Below are 21,664 nucleotides of genomic sequence, written 5' to 3'. Positions count from 1 at the left end.
GAGTGTGGCGACCCGAGTCCTCCAGCGCTCCCAGAGTGATCAGTGATTGCTGTAAAACCATGCGGGTCGTAGAGTCCTATGGATGAGATAAATTACACTGTAAACAATACGATATGCAACGACACCCGACCTCCCCTCACGCCCCCTCCTCTCCCAACTTCTCCTCATCCGTCCATTTCACCCTCTCCCCATGCCACCCCTCAGCCGGCTTCTTCCGCGACTTCAACTCCTTCAACATCACCCACGCCTCCTGCTGGCCCATCTCCCCCCTAGCCACCTTATTCTCAATTCTCCTCGCAATCCTGCTCCTCTGGAACTGCTGCTCATTGTCCGTCCACTCCGCCTTGCCCTTTACCAACAACTCCCAATACCGATACGCCATCTCCGGATCCTGCGCCCTCAACGACTCCACGATACAGAACTTACCCAACGCGACCGTCGGCAACCTATTCGCATGCAAATTCGCCTCCACAATCACCAGCGCCCGCTTCAAATTCTCCCTCAACGCGACCGGGTCGTCGCGACTGAGCGTGACACTCGCCCTAATAAGCGTATTCACCGTCTTGAGCGTCAACCGCAACCCGAGCTCCTTCGCGAGCGAAAGCAACCTCTTGATAACCTTCGTATCCTGATGCAACAGCGCATGATGGATCACCGTGCCCATCGCCACTCCATCCGGCATGATCCCCCTCACCACCATCGTCCTCAACATCCTCGCCGCATGTCGGTGGTCATACTCCGCCATGGCCGTCATCGCGACATTGACGTCGTAGTTATCCGGGATCTCGTGGCGGTTGAGGAGGACTTGGAAGACCGCGAAGCCTTCGGCGACGTTGCCGATGAGGAAGTGAACCCGGGCGAGAGCGTTCAGGTCCCGGTGGGAGGCTTCGCGCAGGGGCAGTTTGGATTCTTGTAGGCGGGCGACGACGAGTCGAGAGAATGCGACTAGGTCTTCCATTCTGGCCTCTGCGGCTTCGTCTTCTGGGTCCGGTTCTGTCGCTGCTGAATCTGTAGCTGGGTCTGAGTCCGAGTCCGAATTCAAGTCCAAGTCCGAGGCCGGTGTTGTTGTTGATGTTGATGATGCCAGTGTCGAGTCCACAACTGGCTCCAATCTAGGCTCCGGATCTTCTGGTATTGTCTTGGTATCGATATTCGAGGCTACAGGATCTGCTCCAGGCGCCGAATTCCCGTCTTCTGCAGTATCGTTCGCGTTGAAGTCATCGGTGCTGTTGAGAGAATCGAGCATCTCAGAACCAGTCTCGTCTCGTAACGTCGATTCTGAGAATAACCTCGCTCGCCTCTCGCTCGCCTTCTCGCTCCTCGCCGCCTCTGTCCTCACCAAGCTCGAAAACAAACTGGTCATCCTCACCGCCAGAGCCGAATGCGACACCACGAGCGCTTTGTGTCTCCCCACGCTATACCTCTCCCACAGCGTCCGCGCGTAGCTCGCGAACCCGTGCTCGGCGGCCAGGAGGATGACTTGTGCGCGGTCCGAGGGCGGGATGGGGTCTGGCGAGGAGACGACGGTGCGGATGAGCGTGCGGCCGAGGTGGATTTGTTTTTGTCGGACGAGGAGACGGGAGAGTAGCCAGGGGAGGGAGGGACCGCGGGGTAAGGGGTGATTGTGTTGGGGCTGGATGCGGTCGGAGATGGTCCAGGTGTAGAGACGTTGGGCGAGGTCGAATTCGTCGAGTTCGTGAGAGACGCTGTAGATCTTGCGGATGACGCCGTCGGGAAAGAAGTGTGGGGTGCGGTGGTAGCCTAGGCGTTGGACGATGGTTATGCAGAGTGCGAGTTCGCGTGGAGAGGGGTATTCCAGGAGAGAGTAGATGACTTCCGTGCAGAGGTGGATGAAGGGTGGAGAGAGTTCGTCTAGGTCGCGTAGTACGTTTTTCGTAAGGAAACCTGCGTCCGAACGCCAGTTCCAGAAGATACAGGAACGAACAAGGGCGGTGGTGACGATGGCGGAAAATGCTTGAGAGCTGAGGTCGACGTCGTGAACAGCTTCTGGAGGGACGTATTGTGTTTCGATGAGCTGCTGGAAGATGGCGAGAGCGTGTCGTTGGTGGTTGGTGTCTGGGGTCTGCGCGAGGTACTGGACGAATCTAAATATGTGACGAACGGACTCGGGGGTAAGTCCCGCCCCAGGATATTCCTGCACCTGTTTCAGCCGTTCAGTAAAGCTCTCGGCAAGCGTCTTGACAAGGTCAGGGAGGATGCTGTCATCAGAATCGAGCACTGCAGAAACTACGCGCCCGATTGCTTCGAAGTACTGTCGCGCGTTGGGAAGGGTCGAAAGAGATCGAACGAGGGTATCGAGAACGTCATGGGATGGAACAGCGCCGAGTGTCAAGAGCTCGTTGAGCAGCTTGGCGCGACGTTTGAGATCGGGAATGGCCAAAATGTGGCCTGTGAGATCATCCAATGCAGATTTCGATCCGCTTCGTTGCGCGTCCTCCGCGATACGGACAACGTCCTCCTCCTCCAGCCCTCGTTTCTCCGCCCGTGGTCGTCTTCGCGGACGATCCTGGCTACGGCTGTTGCCAGTGGTCGTCGACGATGAGGACAGTGGGAGTGATTTGTGAGGGGGTGGAAGTCTGACGAAAGGTTGTTTTTCCGTTTTCTTCGAAGGTGGACTGTCGCTCGGGGATGGCTCGTCTGCACTCGAACCGCGTCCGTTTGAGTTCGAGTGCGCGTTCGAGCGCGGCACGGTGCTCGTGACGTATTCCGCAGTCCTTCTAGGAGTTGACAGTGCTGACGAGGAAAGTTCATGCTGAGTCCAACGCGTCGTTTTGGGAGTGTGGATGTGGATGGGTAAAAATCGAGAGTGTCCACGGTGGAAAAGAGAGCGACAAATGGACATAAGTTAGCTGTGACGACCACGAAGTACATGTTAGCTGTATTTTTTGGACATTAGCGGCGACGGTGGACTCACCTCATGCCGTTAGTGTCCGCCTTTTTCTGTCGAACGCCAGGTAATTCTGCTCAACGCGCGACTATGCAGAGATGACCTGCTTGAGTGCCTCCGGATTGGGCCAGCCAGTGAACGCGCTCCGAAATTTGGGCCGCGCGCGATCACGTAAGCATTTGTAATTGCCGTTTTCCGTCATCGCGTTGATCGCCACTCACGTCTAGAACGGCCATCATGTCCTCTTTGCACCGTGGATGGCGACAACTACAACTCCAATAAATCCATTCTGATAATCTTTGTATGTCTAACAAGGTTACTATGGAAGTGACATCCCCGGGACGTGGTATCTTGACGTCACGTATTTCTATCCGCCCAAGGTTCCGTTCTCTCTTTCTACTTTTGCTCTGCCTTCTTCTAGCCACAAGTTTTTCATTCACGTATTCCAGAATATAAAACCACGGAGCTCGTGCTTACTTGTGCGTTCGCGACATGCATCCTTGCGGTTCCAATTCCAGGATTAATAGGTTCATCTTCCTCTACACCCTAAAATAATTCTTTCACCCACCGCGGCGCTTCTCGTCCACAGTGCCACACGCACCACAAGCCCGGTCTCTCCATACCTCACCAGGCCTCAGCCCTTGTCACCCTCTCGTAGTTCAATCGGCACATCATCGGCTCCTCGATCCTTCTTTCGTACCACAGGGAATTGCTCTCGTTCGACCGTCATCCGTGACAGGGTCAAGTGACGTCGACGGTCTCTCCCTCCTGCCATCTTGGCGTTCGCTCCCATCTGTCCATTTGCACACTTGATATACTTCATCGTATTTCTTGCTTAGCAAGGATGCTGACTTGAGTGTCTGGTGTGTGAATATCTGGGACGGGTTATGGTCAGTTGACTCGTCTTCATGATGTTTCGTGTTTATTCTTGTGCGGGACTTCAGGATCGATCCATGGACCGCTGAGATCGCCACTACATGCTTGTAGAACTCTTCAATGACCCGAACATGGCAGGTCGTCGTTTTGAACCAGTCGCCGTCGAGTGCTATTCGAGACACTGTAACTCGCTGTCGCGCGATCTTTTTATTTCACCCCGCCAGCAGTTACTTACTCGTTGAATGCTGAACGTTCTATTGCCTCCGTCTACGCTTCACTAGCTGCATATTTTCGCAACATCCTCTCGCTTGAACCGTCCGAGCCGCCTTCCATCGCTGCCCATCTACTGAAGCTTACGACCTCAAGCAAAATCCTCTCAAGTCCTCGGCTATCCCGGTGTTTTTGCTATCGCCACCACGACGATCGCATAAAAAATCACTAGCCGCCAACCGTTCATCCGTTTCGCCACCTCGATATTCGAGCCTTGTGATGAGGTCTAGGATCGCAACTCAAAGCAAACCGGACTCTTTAATCGCACTTTTGTTGTTGCGTTCTCTGTTCCTTCCTCGCCTCAACCGTCTATCCAAGCCTCGTCTCTTCTTTCATGTCCTTTGATTCTTAAAGCCTACGAGCCTGGTCTGGTACTCCACAACGGTTCCTCCGTACCACAATCCCCGGCCTCCGACCGAACCCAAGAATCAGAGAAGTATTCACTCCCTTCAATTTCCCTCTTCTGTACGCTCATCATCTCCCACGATTCTCTTTGTCTTAGAGTCTGCATCCCGCAATATCCCACATACCCTGATTACATTCCCCACGCTCTCCATCTTTTTTTCGCTCCCGAGAGCGCTAGGTAACGACAAATGCGAAGATAGGCCTCGACAGAGACTCACTCTCGCTTCTTCTCCTCATTTCTTCCACGCATTTGTGTCTATTGGCTTCGGCTTCTTAGGATGATCCTTTCCGCCTCGTCTCGGTGTGTTTAGTGGAAGCGGGGGGCGGGAGCGACAGCGAGAACGCCGCGCGAACCGAAGAACCAACACCTCCTCATATCACAAATATGACGACAAGACAAGACAAGAACGAGACTCTACGAGGGCGAGCGGAGTGTCCCGAGCTGTGGGTGCAGGAGAAGTTAGGGAAGAACGTGGCACTTGGCATAGGCGGATCTTAATCGGATATATTTTGGATATTTCGTGGATCTAGGTTATGTATGAGGACGGCGTCGGAAGGACTGTATGGAGTGCTGGAAAGTGTACGCGGTGCGCGTGCTTGAGTTTGGGTTTGTTGGGTCTTGTCGCGTGGTCTTCATCTTGTGAGTGCTGCACAACCAGACCCCATTCTCTCTTTCATTCGCTTGGTGAGTATGGGTATTGACGGGGATTTGACTTGTCGTTCATCTTACCGTTCGAACTGTGTGAGTGCGGAGAGCGAACTCTGTCGGGTCCGAGGACGCTACTGGCTTCTAGTGCGTGTTTGTTTACGCTTGGCTAAAACCGAACGAATTGAACTGACCCACTTCTTCTTTCTCATCCCTTCATCACCATCAACTATATCGCTTCATATGTGTGGATCCGGCTACGCTGTTTTAGCATTCTACCTCTAGATTTCCTGACCCGCCGGCCGGTTCAAGGGACAGGGGTGAAAGGTCAATCAAGCTTTAGAGGTGGGTTTAGGATGTTATTTACCTCACTTGGGTATGAACAGCAACTATCAATACCGCTGAAATCTTCGCATCGTCACCCATAGCAGCATCGGGATTCTGCATTTACACCTACACCGGTACATGCCGGTATATGTTGAGATTGTATAGAGCAATCCTTACTATACTTCGTCTCCATACTTACCCTTCTTCCCAGCCCGGACTTCGATGCTGGTCGCGTGAATAAAGCCACATGGTGTTGATCCCTTATGTCCCTTCTTCTATGCACATTCTTCGCTTTGAATCGGTGCATTGACTGGGCCGTGAAAGATACCGAGAGCGTATGATCATCCTCAATCTCCTCGACTCGGACGAAGTTCTCACCTTTCGCTTGTTCAGGCTCAGAAGTCTTGGCCAGTCCCTCCCATCGTGGAAGCGAAAAGACACCTTTAACGTTAGCTGGCCTGAGAGTTCATCGGCTCGCTAGACTACTTATGTTCGTGAGACGATTCGTGATCTTAGGCTCTCAGGCAGCCAAGAAATACGCGTTATTGAGGGTAGGAAGACAAGAAGGGAAGAAGATCAGAAAGTTGCGTCAGGGTACGGCTCGACTTCGGATGAGAGCCAGCGAGTGTTGGGCCACACGAGCGGATCGACATTCTTGGTTACGCCACCGCCACCAAAGGCCTGGGTTGAGTTTGCAAACACGTGGCGGAGTTGTGGCGAAGCGAAAGCGCGACGTGTTGATCGCCGTCGTAACATCGCGAACGACATTCTCAAGTCGTCGTCATCGTCTGACTCGTAGCCTCAACACGTCTTGCTAGCTTTGGCAGTAACAGATATCTTTGTTACTCAACTGCTCGGTCTGAGAATAACACAGAAGTTCTAAGCCTCTGGTAGACTCGGAATTCACTCGGACTGCCTTCAAGTTTTGAACGATGGGTGCTGGTCAATCCACACAAACAGGGTCCACACCACCCTCTCGTGCTCTGCATGTTCTCCGTGTAACACCTTCGTCTCCCGCTTCGCACACCAATATCGAGCCATTCTTCGATTTCGTAGTCGGGTTTGACTCCGGCGATGCATCGAGTAATCCGAATAGCGGTGGGGCGAACGCGAAGAAAAGTGGAGGAATGGGAGTGAGTGGAAATATCGATGCAGGACAGCTGGAGAAGATTGTTGAGAGGCACGAGGGAAGGATGCTGAATCTGCTGGTTTGGAGCAGTAAGAATCAGGATACCAGAGGTGCGTTCCATGCAGCAAGCATTCGTGATTGATGCTAACAGCCTTAATCATTATCGCTGCTCCACAATAAACCATTTCCATGATCCAGTCGTCCCAATAACTCCCTCCCGCGAGTGGTCACAGCTTTCGCCGTCCCATTCACGGTCGAACTCGAACCATAACCCGCTCTCACCTCCTCAATTCCAACCGCAACCTACGAAATCGCAACCACAACCACAGCCCTCGCTCCTAGGTCTCAGCATGCGTATGTGTGAACCTGAATTCGCAATTGACAACGTCTGGCATGTATTGGATGTTCTGGAGGGTAGTCCCGCGGAGAGCGCTGGGTTAGTACCCTATGGGGATTGGGTCCTTGGGTGGTCAGGAGGAGTTCTGAGTGCAGAGGGAGATTTCTATGACGTTGTCGAGGCTGTGAGTTCAGTCGCGTCCTCTGTCCCCGACATAGATTCTATAGACGATCGTACAAGGTGCTGACATCGGCTTTGTGTAATGAAGCATATAGACAAGCCGTTGAGAGTCTATGTCTACTCGTACGACTTCGAGTAAGTTACGTTCCAATTTGCAAAAAAAAACCTAACTCTAGTAATTGATACTCACGACCTAATTAGCACTATTCGTGAAGTGGTACTCGTACCAAACCGTCAATGGGGTGGTGAAGGTCTTCTTGGTTGCGTATTCGGGTTCGTTATTTTCCATATCCTTTTTTCGAACTCCTTCCTTACCATACGCTACAATCGGAATGGCATTTGGTCTCTCCTTATAGCTTTGGTCTTCTTCACCGCATCCCACCGATTTCAGAGAACCGTCAGCCAGGGTACATCCCTCCTGAGCTCCAGGAAAACACAACAGCGGAGACAACCGAATACGAAGAACAAAACTTGTTTGTCCCCGCTGACGCATCTTCCTCGCAATATGATTATGACCATGATCACGGAGAATATGACGGTCCGGAGTATTATTCGTATTCGAATAGGGGTGCAGCGTTCGGCCATGACCATGAACACCATGGCCACGATCACCATGAGCACGGGCATGACCACGATCATCACAACCACTCTCACGCTCACGCACAACACCAAAATATCCGGAACCCCCTTCCAGTATCATCGATGACCATCCACGAGGACGAGGAGGACGAGGATCTGCCACAATCCCTTTTGGACGCAGGTCGCGCTCGGGAACTATCGAACTCGCGTTCTCCATCGCCGGGCTCGCACGCCCATGCCCACAATGGGACCTATGGACCTGGCACAAACATACCACTTTCTTCGGTGACTTCACAACCAGGAACACTCTCGAACGGTGATTCGGCATCGTCATGATCTTTAGCTTGTTCGTGTGTAGTTCTGACCCTCATCTTGTCACCCTCGCGTTCTTACCATTCCTATAACGAACGGCCAATACCGAACGGTGGATAATTACGTCGATATCAAGGACATCATACCTCGATTTACGACGCGGATCGTTCGGAATCAACAACTGAGACTCCTGAGAATGGCCTTGAAACCAGGGGTTCGTATTCAGGTTCGGATTCAGGTTCAAGACCACGCTCCAGCTCGCAGTCGTCGCGATCAGGATCATCGAGCAGGGGAAGGTCGAGTGGAGAGGTCGAGTTCGATGAAGATGGACAGGAAAGTGTGGCGGGAGGGACTAGTGTTGCCGATAGTGTCTCGGATCTGGGAAGTTTGACAAGTGTCGAGTAGGCCTTTCACTTTCACTTTCGGTTCCACTGTGAGAATACAGTTTATAATTGCTGTGAGGCCGGATTCCGCCTCCTCCCTACTCTAATTCACGGTCATATGCGTTTATGCCCTATTCGATTTTGGTTTTGCCCGGGCTTAAGCTTAGCTTGACGATCCCCTATTTCAGTCCTTTCCTCCCTTAGCACTTCTGCTGCTTCTGTCTCGGTCTTCATTTTGTTTGACTTCTGTGCGGGCTTTGTGCGATCGTCTCATGAGGATCATGCTTCGGGGGTGGAAAGGCTTCTTTCTCGTTGGCTAGACTTGTCTAGGCGTTAATGTTCTGAGAGCAGCCATATATTTTCGTTGCATCATGCTAGAGCGTGCTCCTCCTATCATTTTTCTCCACCCCGTATCTCTACGATCCGACCGCCTCCACGCAAGGAGGCTTGCAAACCCTTCTGATCCCGTACACCCTGATGTCCGTCCACTTGTCTCGGACTCTGACAAGACCAATTCGACTCCATGACCATAGAACAATGTTACTGGTGCACATGGCTTCTCTCTGCGATGTTCGGGTTTCTCTGCATCATCCCCTCCTTTGTCCTTGTTCCCAAAGTGGAAATGGTGACAAGGAGGCTATAGTCCGGTATGGTCCTGGACTTCTGGTATCCAACATATTTAGCTCCTGATAGATAACTTCCAGCGCTTGTCAATGATTCCGGTCACCGTCTTCTTCTGGCCCTTTCTCAGCTCCTCCTGAATGCCGGATCACTACCACCAGCGGTAACTGCAGCGGTTAACGCGCTGAACGCCGATCATGAGGTTCTCCCGAACATTTGCGCGGGCCGCCGAGAGTGAACTGCTCAAGCTCGTGACGGCAGTAGGAGCGGGAGATGCACTTAACGGAGCGGCGTCTTGGGAATCGCGGTTATCTACAGTGGCACTGGAAGCGTCCCTTTCTCACAGATGAGTCCACCAGCATGTGGTGGACTGGCTCATGATATCGATGATCAATAGGTCATGCTGCACCCGTAATTTTGGGCTATTCCGGGCGGAAGACATACGCAAACCGAGTATGTTTTTATACGTCTGTGAATGCGGCCATAAGGGTGGGGTTGAAGGAAGTTCTGGAAAGGCCGACTGCGGCTGGTGGCGCCCAGGATCAAGATGAATGATCTTGAAGACGGGCTTCCGATCGGGTCGTTTCGGAAACTTGACTGCGTAACGCATCATTCTTTCTAGCCGCATCCGCGCATATGCCACTGGCCTGGTGAAGGCCGTACACTCAAGGCTGCAAGAAGTTAGGTTGTAATGCTTACATTTCGCGGTCAACTCAAGGTGACGGGCTGCTGGCATTGTTTACGATCAATCCTTTGGGATAAATGTCGATGAGTAACTTAATACTTCCTGTCGGCTTAGTCCAAACAGTACGATATTCACGATCTCGGAGTGAAATTCGTTAGAAGTAACAACTACAGGGTTCGCAAACACAAGCCGTATAAATTAATCGTATAGGTCATTACTATGCAAATGAGACGTCAATACCGACTGTCCGTCATCCGCACCGATCTGCAGGATCCGCAATGCTGCGAGAAGTCGCAAAGGCGACCCTTGTGTGAACAGCTATCTCAAGCAACTCTGGCAGGGTCTTTGTCGGTATTCTCGCTGCTCTGTGGTTTGAACTCCAAGTTCGTCGCGATGACGGGCCAAACTTTACCACAAAAAGACCATCAGCCAAGCTGATAAGTGGAATGTAGGATCTACCGGTAGTTGTGGAGATGAGCTGACCTTCCTCAAACCCAGGGTGCCTCCCAAGTCTAATCTGGTGCCATACACTCCGCATGGCGTCCGAGCCTCGGATATCTGTCCAATTGTCTAAGAAAAACTTTACTTCGACCTAGTCGCCCGATATAACCGTCAGTGCCGAGGCGAGGATGAGGATATGTGTTATGGTTACCTTGCGAACGCTCTCGAATGTGGCCGAGAAGTTGGAAAAGACCTCGTATGGGACGTTCTCTACGGTGAGCGATCTGATGACGTGCTGTGAGATTACCATAAATGAGTACAAAGAACACGGCGAACACGGTGAGAGTATGGGAAGCCGACCTGGAATGCACGTTCCTTCAGCTCGCGTAGGTCAAGTTCTGTCAGACAACCGGTAAATTTTTGCAGAATGTTCAATTTCACAGCCCATGCATACTTACTATCAGCAAGCCGATACACTGCCTTAGCCGAGCAGGGTAGGGGTTTTCCGGGATTATTTTGTTGCCATTGTTGAAGCCAGTCTCTCCTCGAACGAGCAGGGAAGCTGGAGAATGAGTCGCCCTGAGTTCGCAACGTGGCACCGAGCTGTGATTGACTATCGCCTGCGGGTGTTTGAGAAGCCGAGGTTGGGATCGGCGCAGGCGGTGGCGTAGACAGGAAAGAGGAGGAAAGGGGCGCGAATCTAATAGTGTCGGTGTAAAGCTATGAGCATGGCGATGTCGCCTGGTCAGTATATGCGTTCGATTCGTATTACTAGAAATTACTCAACGTAGTGCAGAACAGCGCGGTATGTAGTATAAGCGACGTCTTTGACTGTCACGCGTTGCTTCACTGGCCCTGGCAGGACAGTCTTAGTGTGTGGTGCTGTGTTGGCAGGAAGTTCAGGTGGAGGACTGCTCCTGGGGCTGGAGGGATGTGAGAGCTTCTGCCTCACGTTCCTCTGCCCCTCGTCATCGGAAGTTGCTCGTTCCGTCTGGTCAGATTGAGCCTGTGGCTCAGGCGTCATGAGGGTCGATGTAATGGTGGACGCTGTAAGAGCTGGCTGTCCGTCCTCATTGGAGGATGTCTGTTCGGAATCAGTCACTGCTGCTCCAGCTCGTGGCGCATAGTCCAAAAGTAAGAAGTCAGTGTCACCAACAGGGTCCATATCTTCGTCTTCCTCATCGGAGTCGTCGTAGTGTGCTTGCAGAGCTGTCATCTGGGAGGCTGTCTCGCTCATGTCAGAGGATTGGCCTTCGTTGTTGACGGCCAGAGTGAGATTATCGGTGGAAGCCTCTGCGAAACCTGCACCAAACACTGTACATCGCCATTGAGCATAACTTCCTTCCGAGTGGATGGATGAGGTCTACCGTACTAGATTCGAAGTAATCCGCCCGACACAACAGCTTTTTAGCAGCATATATCTTTCGAGGGCTCCGCATACCCCCTCCCCGGCGGGGAAGAACAAACTCAATGTCAGAGTACATCGGGTCGTCCAACATAGACCCGAATGCATCTAAGAGCTCTTTCGGTACGCTCATCCTAGGGATGGACGATGGCTGAGGTGAAGCGGGCTCAGTCGTGATGGTACAGACCATGACAAATGCATCCTGAGCTTTGACGTTATGGCGTGAGTAGTAAACAGTGTCTCTACGCGCAAATTGAGCCCTGCGCATATGGTGTTAGCAAACAGTCAGATGGGTAGGTTCTGTGATGATTGAGTCACCATCCCCAATTTGCGGTCTGAAAGGAACAGATGAGCAAGGCCATCTGCGAAACATTCAAAAACCGTTACCTTCCAAGAGAATGAATGATTATGGGCCTCTTTCGAGTTGAACAGTTCTTGCTTCGAAAGACTGCATAATGTTAGTTAGTTTTAGCCTTCACTCAGAGAGCGATGGGCTTACTTGCGAAGTTCGAATGTGAACCTGAAAAGTCCGTCTCGGACCCACCTGATAGCCACATAAGGACTCGGACTTGACCAGGTCACCAAATTACCCAAAAACCTACCGTCCGTTGACTGCATTCTCTTTCTCTTCTAGCGTGGGCTAACGAGTACACGATGTCACTTATCAATGGTGCTATCAGTGTGGCGTCATTCAACTTTCCAACTCACCTCACAAGAAAGAAATAAACTAATGTAACCGCTTCCATCGGCCACCGTTCCGGTGCCAGAGTTGGGATAGAACAAAATCTACAGATAACAGGGCTACCGTGAGCGACATTTGTCGGTCTGAGATTTGCAGCTGGCACAGGACAGTGGCCATACCTGCCATCGTCCACCGCCAAACTTCACAGACTTGGTCACTTTGGACTTCGCCTCCCCTTTGCTACGAAAAGGAGGCCAGATGAGCACTCTTTGACGCATATAAGGTCATCAATACCCCGGGTGGCGCACCTGGACTCAAACAGGTTTTTGAGACCCCTGAGGGTCCATTCGAATGTTATGGATTTACTCTCCTGAAACTCAACTGCGTTGTCCATTATGCAGACAAATATAGGGGAGGTTGCTGCAAAAACTAGGACCACAACTGTGTTTCAATAGAAAGATGAGTTGGTGGTGGTAGTGGTGGTCCAAGAACAACCGGCGGACGCTTCGATCCAAGCGCCCGGCACCCCCGCCACGTGTCGGTTTTCACCGGCCACGCCAGCGCTTAACCCAGCCAGACACTTCGCTGACAAAACACTTGCGCACTGCTCACATTGAAGAAACTCGATGATTGGAAAGCGCATCGCAATACGTTGCAAACCACTAGCTATAGTAACGAGATACAGTACAAATACATATCGGATCAAAGCAAAAGAATCACAACCACAACATCAAAGAGAACGAGACATCAAGCAAAGCTATTTTCCACGTCCGCACTGTCATCTCCCTGCTCAAGATTCGCGAACTATATGAAAAACCAATCAGTACATCGAGCTCTTCAGTATTAATAGTTTTGAAGAGTACGCACAGTCAAGAAAGTGGCTGGCCGATGTTCCTCGGCCCAGAACAGCAACGGCGTATCCAGCGTCATGGAGTAGCCGAGATTGGGCGACCAGAGCTGTGTCAAGCCGATACCGTAGTTCCACACCTTACCCTCAGGAACGAGCGTCATACCGAGAATACGATCTGACAACAATAGCTGCACACGCTCGGACATGTTCGGGTTGAAGCCCTGAGGGAGGAAAGTTCAGTAAATCTGGATAGACGAAGAGATATCCCTATTGAAACTCACGGGTGGGTTGGGCGACGTGTCCTGGTTCTTCCTACCCCACTCGAAGCCAGCAACGGACAACGAATGAGCGGACAAGGAGACGGAACCAGGGGTGAAGGCAGCGGTGATGCATATTGATGAGGAGCCCCACTCTGGGTGGTCAGCCATCAACTTGCCCTGGGTCGAAACATCCGTCGGCGAGAGGTGGTTGAGCTCCAAAGCCTGCGTCTTGATCCATCCCAGAGGCTCCAGGTCCTTGAGTAGATAATCGTCCTTCGGCAAAGTCGAGGGCAATTCTACCGCATTGTTGTTGCCGCGTTGTGGCACCCACGCAATAGCCTAGAAAGAGAATTAGGCACGACGAGCAAACATCCACAACTAATGACACAGACCTTGATCTCCTTGACCTGCTTGTTATCCGGCGGCGAAACACCATACAAGTATGCGGCGACTTGAGTTCGAAGATCTGCCGCGGTGACGAAAGCACGAAGGATATTCCGAGGAAGAACATAGGTGTACGAGGCAGCGTCATCCTTGACATCGTCATTCGAGACGTAGATGTGCTGCAGACGAAGTGGCAGATGCGTCGCGGAGATCGCACGAACACGCCAGTCGGATTTGCTGCTGAACACCTGTTGCTCATAGTTGGTCGCTGGGAGGTAACACTATCTTAGTTCGGGATCAAACGACACAGACGTAGGGGTACTCACTGGTGACGGTTTGGATGGTATCACCGTGGACGTTGGTGGTTTGACTATAGGTGAAAGCGGATCAGTCACTGGGCGTATAAGCTACGATGAGAAGACATACGTTTGAACCGCCGTAACCTGACTCTGCGCCTCGGTGCTCTTCTCCAACTCAGCCATCTGCTGACGCTGAACGGATGGTGCAGCGATTTCTTGACCCAAGATGATGTCTCGGATTTCGCTGGCCGTAAGCGACGCGATGTTGACACTGTTTCGCTTTCCGAAGTCCTGCAGAACAAAAGTTAGCCAGAGATTCAAAGATAACAAATGAGCAGAGCGTACCGCCAGGATCAAGTCCTTCATCGCGACCTCAACCTTGATCCAATCCTCGTCTGAAAGCGAGGGCCAGACGAAGTGAGGCTCGGTGATCGTGTTCTTGTCGGGATGGAGGATGATCTTTGCCTTCTCGTTGTTGACGTGGAGACCACGAAGGAGGAGGATCAATCTCGAGAATGCCGTGTAACTCGAGATAGACTTGAGCCAGTCATCTGAATAACATTAAAACATCATGAGAAACATAGCCCGAAAGAGAGATAATTGGTAAACTGACCGTAGAGACTGAACAAGACCATCTGCGGTTGGGTCGCGCGCTGTCCAATTACAGCATATAAGCAGCGATCTGAGCGCTAAATGATATGGTACTTACCAAAATCAAATCACCGAACTTCTCCATCTTCATGCAGGCCTGGAACGGCAGTTGAAGCTCACTACCCTTGATGACGATGTTGGGGAAATCGAGCAAATGGACCTCAAGAGGATCTACGATGGAGGATGAGAGGATAGAAGAAGATGATAAACCGCCTTATACTTACCCAACATGCCCTTACGCGTGACGATGACCTGCTTAGGCTGTTCTTCGACGGGCAAAGAACGAACCAAAGCCGCCACTTCTTCAGCAGTCTTCCACTTCGCCAACTGACCAAGACGCTTTTGACCGGCCCAAACACTCGTGTGAATGATCTTGAGGAAGAGCTGACCAGATCGTGGGTTGAAGATGAAGATAGCACCATCTGCGAGGTATAAAGTTAGGTCGATGCTTCCGAAGACATAATGCAAGAGACTTACTGATAGGCTTCGTCGTCAAGTTACCCTCAAACGTTTTGTGGCTAAAAGGAAGCGAATAAATTAGCTCGGATGCATATTTAGCATATTTAGAAATGTGAGAGGACTAACATCGTGACTCGGTAGACGTTAGTGTCGTCGACGAACCCTGAACAACGCAAAGTCAGAACACCATAGCCTTCACATGCGCGATATGATCACTCACAGATGATCTGGTTCGAGAAGAGCTCGGAGTAGTTTTGACTGTTCAAGTACGGCTCGGTAGGTTCCGAAGAATACAGCTGCAGACCCTTCCTGATACGCTCGCGCAAGACGTGGCACGCGGGGTTCGCTTTCATGATTTTCGCCATTGCTTGCTGGATGAGGGGCTTCATTCCGGGGAACCAGTTACCATACGCGGACCAGAGGTTGTACGCGAGGTCCATGCCGATCATGACACCAGTGGGCGAAGGGTAGATACTCATGGAGTCCGAGACCTGGAAAGAGCGAATATGAGCAAAAGACGGAGGCGAAGTAGAGAAGATATCAACTGACGTAGTCCAAGAATTTGGCACGAGTGTACCGCTCGATGTCGTGGGTGTCGAAGTCGCCCCACCTGAGCTGAACATCAATCCAGTACTTGTTGCTCGTTGTACCATCCATGACATCCTTGTTCTGGTGTCAAGAGACATATTAATGATATGTTTACCTTTGCAAGTAACTGAGGGTACTTACGTCTGTCACAAGTGAAGGGCGCGAGATGTTCCACTACAACGAGACCCAGTCAGCGTCATATGATAGAAGTTAGTCGAACGAAATGCAGACCTTGTACGCCGAGAACAGCAGGATATCCGCACAAGACGAGTTCATCTTGTAACTCTTACGAGGATGGATAGTCTCCTTCTGGACCGTCTCAATCTGAAGCGGCTCGAGCTCTTGATCGAACACTTGACACTAAAGGACAAAACGCGGATTAAATATGGATGACCGAGGACAAAGAAAGAGTAGACTTACCAGATCCATGACTACACTCTCGTGAACTAAAATGGAGGCGATAGTTAGCGGGAAAGCTGTTTGCAAGGGAACAATTATGACATACTCTTCTGCCACAAATGAGCACGGAAGATCTGGATCAAACTGATCTTCAAAGTCGGGATTTTACCGTGCCTGCATCATACCATCAACATCGACATCCTAGGACACATACCCAAACTTCACACTCACATGAAAATACCCGTCAAATCAAGCTGGACCTGGAAACCGACATAGACGTTTGCCCTGTTGATCGTCGGACTCCACCAAAGCGTAAACCGACGGTTAGGAATCTGGTTGAGACCGGACCGTTGTGCGTTCGTCAACTTCTTGTACCTCATCGACTCTTCGAAACCGGACGCTTTCTCCCAGAAGAGACCCTCCCATGTAGGGAAATATGTTCCCTTGAAGAGGGTGTGCTCCAGGATACCTTCCACACCGCCCAGTGCGGCGATGACGTCGACACGGTAGTTGTTGAGCTGCCAGAGTTTGCCGTCGTGGCGCTGGGACGTCCACCAGAAGGGATTGCTAGATACACAAGAGGTCGGTCAACGAATGATGGATGTAAAATGAATATGACGCACTGTTTCAAGAGCTGATACTGCTTCCAGTCCGTGCGCACACGCCAACCACGATCGTACGCCAAGGTATGCCTGTCCTTCTGGAACAAAGTATTGATACGAGGAATACCGCGGTCCCAACTGTCCTCCAGATCCTCGAGCGTCAGACGACGGTTCTGTGCATTCGCCTCCTTCCTCTTCATCGAGTATTCAGACCAGACACGAGCAGAGTCTAAGAACTCGGCTTCCCAGGGTTGCAGGTAACGATACAAATTGGGAATGAGTTGATCCTCCTCATGGGTCATGCCGGCGCGGAAGTGAGTGACTAGATAGAGGGGGAAGGGTTAACAGGCGAAGGAATATAGGTAAGATGGATTACGAACCTCCAACATCAGTCTGCTTCGACCACCGCAGATCACTTTGAGGGATGAGAACATGGCCCATGGAAAGCATACCAAGACCACCAAGTTCCTATTTCGAGATAGCCTGATTAGCGGGCATCGTCAACGAAATACGAACATGAAGCATACCTTCGGAGTGTAGAAAACAACGGGCGGGAAACGCGATGGCATCTTACTGTTCAACCCGATCTTGACACGAGTCTGGATCTTGTTCTCCGCCTTGACGAGCGCGTCCAAAAGCTCGTTGGTATGGATGACGGCTTCACGGTAGTAAGTCATCAAACCGATGAGAGCCGTGTTCCATTTGTTGACGATCTTAGAGAACGTCGTTGAACCGGAGCTCATCAAGACCTGACGAATACGGTTGTTGAACTGCTGAACACCTACAAGTCGCATCCATCGTTAACATCAAATCACTCGAGCTTGCTTAGTAGAAAGATGAAAGCTTACCTTCGTCCGAAACCCTCAGGAATGCCTGCGCCGTCCTCTCCTTGGTTTGCTCGTTCGTCAAATTCCACACCGCATCCTTCAACGAAAACTGCTCTCCACCCATCGTCCTCATCTTCGGCAAGATCCGCACCTCGAACCCACACATCGAAAACAAGAGCTGGGGGTTATCTTTCGAGTAAACACTAACGAAAGTGTCTTCCCACTCGATCGTGGTCAGCGACCTTGGCAAGCTCTGCTTCACGTTCCAGAACACCGCACGTCCGAGGTTGACGTCGTGCTTGATGAGACGCATACGGCAATCGCGGGGCCAGCACCGTTTATTGTTGTAGCCGATGACGTTGTTGTTCGTCGGGTCGGGGTTGGCACTGAGGTAGCGCTGGATGAGATCACGGGCCTCGTCGGCGGTGAAGCGGAAAAGGATATGGAGGCGGTCAACGTATCGTGAGTACAGACGGATCGGGTGGCGCGTCTCTGTGGCGGAATCGCGGAACTGGAGGAAATTGTTGGGCATGTTGGGTGGGCCTGCCATTTCGCTTGCGCGGTGAAGACCGAGGATCAAGATATCGAGGACGAGACCATAGTACTGGAAGACGAAAGCCGAGAACTGCAGACCACGAATCAGACCGTAGGCGTTGGTATGCGCCATGTCCTTGTAGGTCAGGACCGTGTTGTTCTTCGCCGTGATGTAGTCAGCGAGATTGTGGTCGAGGATGAGTCGAAGGAGTCGATTGAGGAGTGTCAAATCGATCTTGTCGTAGACTTTCGACAAGACGGTCTCCATCATCACGTTGCACTCGCCCTCGCTCGTCTCCCAAACGTCGGTCAAGTTGTTGATGCCCTGGCACCACTTGTACACGAGCAGCGGGGGTGGCTCGGTGTCGGCAGGCTTGATCCAGGCGGGGAACAGGCCACGCTTGTCTGCTTCGAAGAACAGGAACTGGTCAAGATAAGCGTCGGTGATCTTCTCCACGGGCTCGATGTCGTAGCAGGGAATGAGCTTGTCGTAGGTGTCAAAGAACTCGATACCCGACTCCTTGAACGCACGCTGAGTAAGGAGAAGACGCTTGATACGGGACAAACATTCGTGAGGGTTGTCGTAAGCCTGTTCAATGAGCGCGAGTTCTTCACGCTGAGACTGGTTCAGGCGACCTTTAACGGAGTAAGCCTCCTTCAGCTTTTCCAGCGCAAGTACCAACAGCTTCGTGTCGTGCTTGTACGAGAGAGGCCTGGACAGAAAACAATCAGGATTCGTTACAGGTAAAATGGAGCTGGAAGAACTCACGGGAACGGAATGGGTGCAAACTTCCTGCTCTCCAGCCAGTGCACCGTAGCAGTGTAGACAGCAACGGCCTCCTCAGCACTGATGTACGGACCGTCCTTCAGATAACCATGCTGCCGTTCTTGCTCCGCCTTCAGGTAAAGACGCGTGAGACGGCCCAAGTTCTTCTTCACAACGGCCTTGTCGACAGTAGCACCTCGGCGGATACGTTCACGGTTATAGTGAGCAACACTATCGATATCATCAGTCCACGAACAGTCATACAAAATTCGAATAAGACTCACGAAGTCCACCAGTCGGCCTTGCCCTTGATGTACCGCAGGATGATGTTCTCGATGGCTGTGGGCATACCAGGAACCTTCCAAGGGATATTCGCCTTCCAACACCTCCAAGCCTCAGACAGATGCTGAAGGATCGTCTTCGCCTTGTTCTGCTTGATTGACTCAGGCATCATGTCAAGAATATCGTGCATGACAGCGGCGCGGAGCTCCAAATCGTAGTGCGACTCGACACGCTGCTTCGTCACCGTCTTTGCGATACCCTTGCTGTTACGACCTTCGAACTGACGAGCGAGCAAGTTTCCAAGCCATCGCTCGAGCAGGGGGACGATACCACGCATGAAGAACAGCCAGACACGCCATCCAGGCGCCCAAAAACCGACACCAGGGCCTTTACCAACAGGTCCAGTGTTGAAGCGATAGTAGATGAGATGCTTCAAATCCTTCGTCATGCGGACCTGCCTCATGAGCTTGTACTTGTACCGGTACATACCCGTGAGGGCACCGATGTGGGCGAATGAGTACTGGAGGGCGTCGGCGAGCTGGAAGGCGTCGACGTTGCCGAGACGGTATTGGACGTGGGCGTCGACGACGAGCTTGGTGAGACGGAGAATTTCACGGCACAAATGGAAAGCGTTTCCGAATCGTGACTTCTTACGTTCCTTCGTGGTGAGGGTCCTAGGAAAAGACGGTCAGACGGGACCATTCAGCGTCACAACAGTTAGAAACTTACTTGACGGGCTTCAAGTTCATGTTATAATCCAAATGCAAGTAGTTCAAGTTCTAGAAAAGATTAATTAGTAAACGGCGCTCGAAATCACTCTCATGTACCAACCTTGCGATGAATGAGCAAGTTCAACATGTTGTAGCCCTGTCGGCAGACCTGCAAGCCTGCTTCGACCCAATCCAACTTCGTAGTTTGGAAGAACTTCGTCGCCTTCAACTGCCTGAACAAGTTCTTCTTCGTCATAGCCTTCTCTGGCCTTGTCTTCAACTCGTTCAAGACGAAGCATTTGAGCAGCTTCTGGTACGATACGCGGACCTTGACGGGCTGGTTAGGTGGGCAATGCTCCAGATACCAGTTCTTGACGAGAGGAATGTCCTGCGCGCGGCGCATGCGGCCGGAGCGACGGTTATAGGGGTCGGGTGCCCAGCATAGAGCGATCGCATCCGCCGTCAGATCGTTCTCCAGCGGTCGGTCGGCGAGAAAGGGAATAACGTCGTCAGGGAGCTCGAACTCGTCGTCTTCTCCACCGTTCGGACCAAAGATAGCATCCTCGTGGGTAACGAGGGGAGCATTCTTAGGAGTGGCGCCGCGAAGGGAGATAGGGTTGATGAGGGGGTCGAAGTAGAAGGCGGGGAGGTCGGGATCATCAGTACGAATGTAGACATTCTTCGGAGCATGGTAAGGAGAAATCCGGACGGAACGAGGGAGGGAGTTGTAGAGGTGGGGGAAGGCGACTTTGTACTCCGTACGGATCTGCTGGCGGATGATGACTTTGTTAATGTCGTTGAACTCGTTCCAGTCCTCGTCGAAGTTGTCCATGTCGCGGTAGAGCGGCTCGAACTTGGGACCTCCAGGGATCGCCATGTTGAGCGCCTTCGCGGTGAAGAAGGACTTCTTGTCGAAAAGGTAGCTGGAGTTGATGTCGGTGTGGTCGGACAGCAAAGTGCGACCAAGTCGATAGAGGTTGGCCATGACGGGAAGGGTCAACGACCAGTACTTGTAAGAAGAGCCGTTAACGTGAGGAGTGTCGCTGAGAGGTTTTGCGTCATAGAACCACTCGATGATAGGCTCGTCATCCTCAGGGTCAAGGTCTAACTGGATAGCCTCTAGTGGCTCTACGTCCAGGACGTTGTCGCCATAGTCCAAGGGGGGTTCTTCGTCATCGAAAGGCGGGAACCGCATACGCTTGAAATGCCTTCGGTCCCTCTTCTCTCGGCGCATCGCCAGCCACATACTACTCCATTGCGCGTGATAGACCGGCTCGATGACTCGTGGAATCTCGTTGACGAAGGTAATGGCACCAGTGATGTGGTAGAGCACGGGCACTTCGCGGACTTGTTCCCATGGGAAGGGGATATTTTCGAGGAGCTTCATGACGGCATGAGGAACGTATTTGAGAGCGCCCAGATGGACGCGTTTGTCGTTACGGAACTTGCGATTGCTCATGTCGCCGTGGTCCTTGATAATTTTGCGAACATGCTCTGGTGGCAAGTCCTGTATCAAAGTAAGCCCATAGCCAGACACACTATCCAAAGTAAAAACGCGCCTGTTTGCCCATATCCACGAAGCCACCCTTCCTCTTCTCTCCATACCTCTTCTTCTGCATCTGAATCCACTTCTGCGACTTCTGCGCGAGCGCCTCCGGGGGCATGCGCGAGCTAGAGGGCTCACCAAAGGCGGGCGAGGGCATACCGGGGGGAGGAGCCGGCATTCCTGGGGGAGGCATTGGCATGCCTGGCGGAGGAGGAGGGAAATTCATCGTGCTCGTCGTGGAAGACGATGGGCGCGGGTGTGAGTCGCGTTGGACGCCATCCTCCGCTGACCCACACGTTGACGCGGAGCTTCAATCGGAAG

The 21,664-nt window shown here is 52.0% G+C and overlaps 4 protein-coding genes across 4 annotated transcripts; 1 reads left to right on the top strand and 3 right to left on the bottom strand.

The window, feature by feature from the left end:
* Window positions 1-136: 136 nt before the first annotated feature.
* STEHIDRAFT_157604 (uncharacterized protein) lies at window positions 137-2,863 on the bottom strand (the record flags this gene model as incomplete). Its single annotated transcript, XM_007304903.1, has 1 exon — window positions 137-2,863. One exon carries the CDS (start codon window positions 2,861-2,863, stop codon window positions 137-139), a length of 2,727 nt encoding a protein of 908 aa, XP_007304965.1.
* A 3,501-nt stretch (window positions 2,864-6,364) lies between these two features.
* STEHIDRAFT_58703 (uncharacterized protein) lies at window positions 6,365-7,784 on the top strand (the record flags this gene model as incomplete). Its single annotated transcript, XM_007304570.1, has 5 exons — window positions 6,365-6,515; window positions 6,567-6,671; window positions 6,760-7,082; window positions 7,167-7,213; window positions 7,280-7,784. 5 exons carry the CDS (start codon window positions 6,365-6,367, stop codon window positions 7,782-7,784), a joined length of 1,131 nt encoding a protein of 376 aa, XP_007304632.1.
* A 2,038-nt stretch (window positions 7,785-9,822) lies between these two features.
* On the bottom strand, window positions 9,823-12,660 carry STEHIDRAFT_147607 (uncharacterized protein). The gene is made up of 14 exons (XM_007304902.1): window positions 12,495-12,660; window positions 12,366-12,426; window positions 12,213-12,290; window positions 12,107-12,144; window positions 12,004-12,048; window positions 11,892-11,952; window positions 11,823-11,839; window positions 11,472-11,764; window positions 10,887-11,413; window positions 10,558-10,819; window positions 10,460-10,497; window positions 10,311-10,394; window positions 10,142-10,250; window positions 9,823-10,064 (listed from the first exon to the last, which is right to left on the bottom strand). The coding sequence occupies exons 1-14, from the start codon at window positions 12,578-12,580 to the stop codon at window positions 9,982-9,984; spliced, it is 1,782 nt and encodes a 593-aa protein (XP_007304964.1). The 5' UTR covers window positions 12,581-12,660; the 3' UTR covers window positions 9,823-9,981.
* Window positions 12,661-12,818: 158 nt separating this feature from the next.
* STEHIDRAFT_147606 (pre-mRNA-processing-splicing factor) lies at window positions 12,819-21,579 on the bottom strand. The gene is made up of 28 exons (XM_007304901.1): window positions 21,357-21,579; window positions 19,919-21,304; window positions 19,817-19,866; window positions 19,090-19,761; window positions 18,809-19,036; window positions 17,527-18,752; window positions 17,206-17,459; window positions 17,059-17,146; window positions 16,700-17,000; window positions 16,308-16,643; window positions 16,183-16,250; window positions 16,098-16,123; window positions 15,909-16,037; window positions 15,819-15,851; window positions 15,639-15,758; window positions 15,310-15,580; window positions 15,216-15,252; window positions 15,108-15,148; window positions 14,855-15,052; window positions 14,689-14,801; window positions 14,593-14,632; window positions 14,325-14,530; window positions 14,107-14,270; window positions 14,007-14,050; window positions 13,689-13,948; window positions 13,318-13,635; window positions 13,054-13,257; window positions 12,819-12,990 (listed from the first exon to the last, which is right to left on the bottom strand). The coding sequence occupies exons 1-28, from the start codon at window positions 21,567-21,569 to the stop codon at window positions 12,934-12,936; spliced, it is 7,083 nt and encodes a 2,360-aa protein (XP_007304963.1). The 5' UTR covers window positions 21,570-21,579; the 3' UTR covers window positions 12,819-12,933.
* Between the last annotated feature and the right edge of the window lie 85 nt (window positions 21,580-21,664).

The sequence above is a fragment of the Stereum hirsutum genome, assembly GCF_000264905.1.
Source record: "Stereum hirsutum FP-91666 SS1 unplaced genomic scaffold STEHIscaffold_8, whole genome shotgun sequence".
Classification (NCBI taxonomy): domain Eukaryota; kingdom Fungi; phylum Basidiomycota; class Agaricomycetes; order Russulales; family Stereaceae; genus Stereum; species Stereum hirsutum.
Note: the sequence above shows the minus strand (reverse complement) of the source record. Positions and strands in the feature narration are given on the sequence as shown.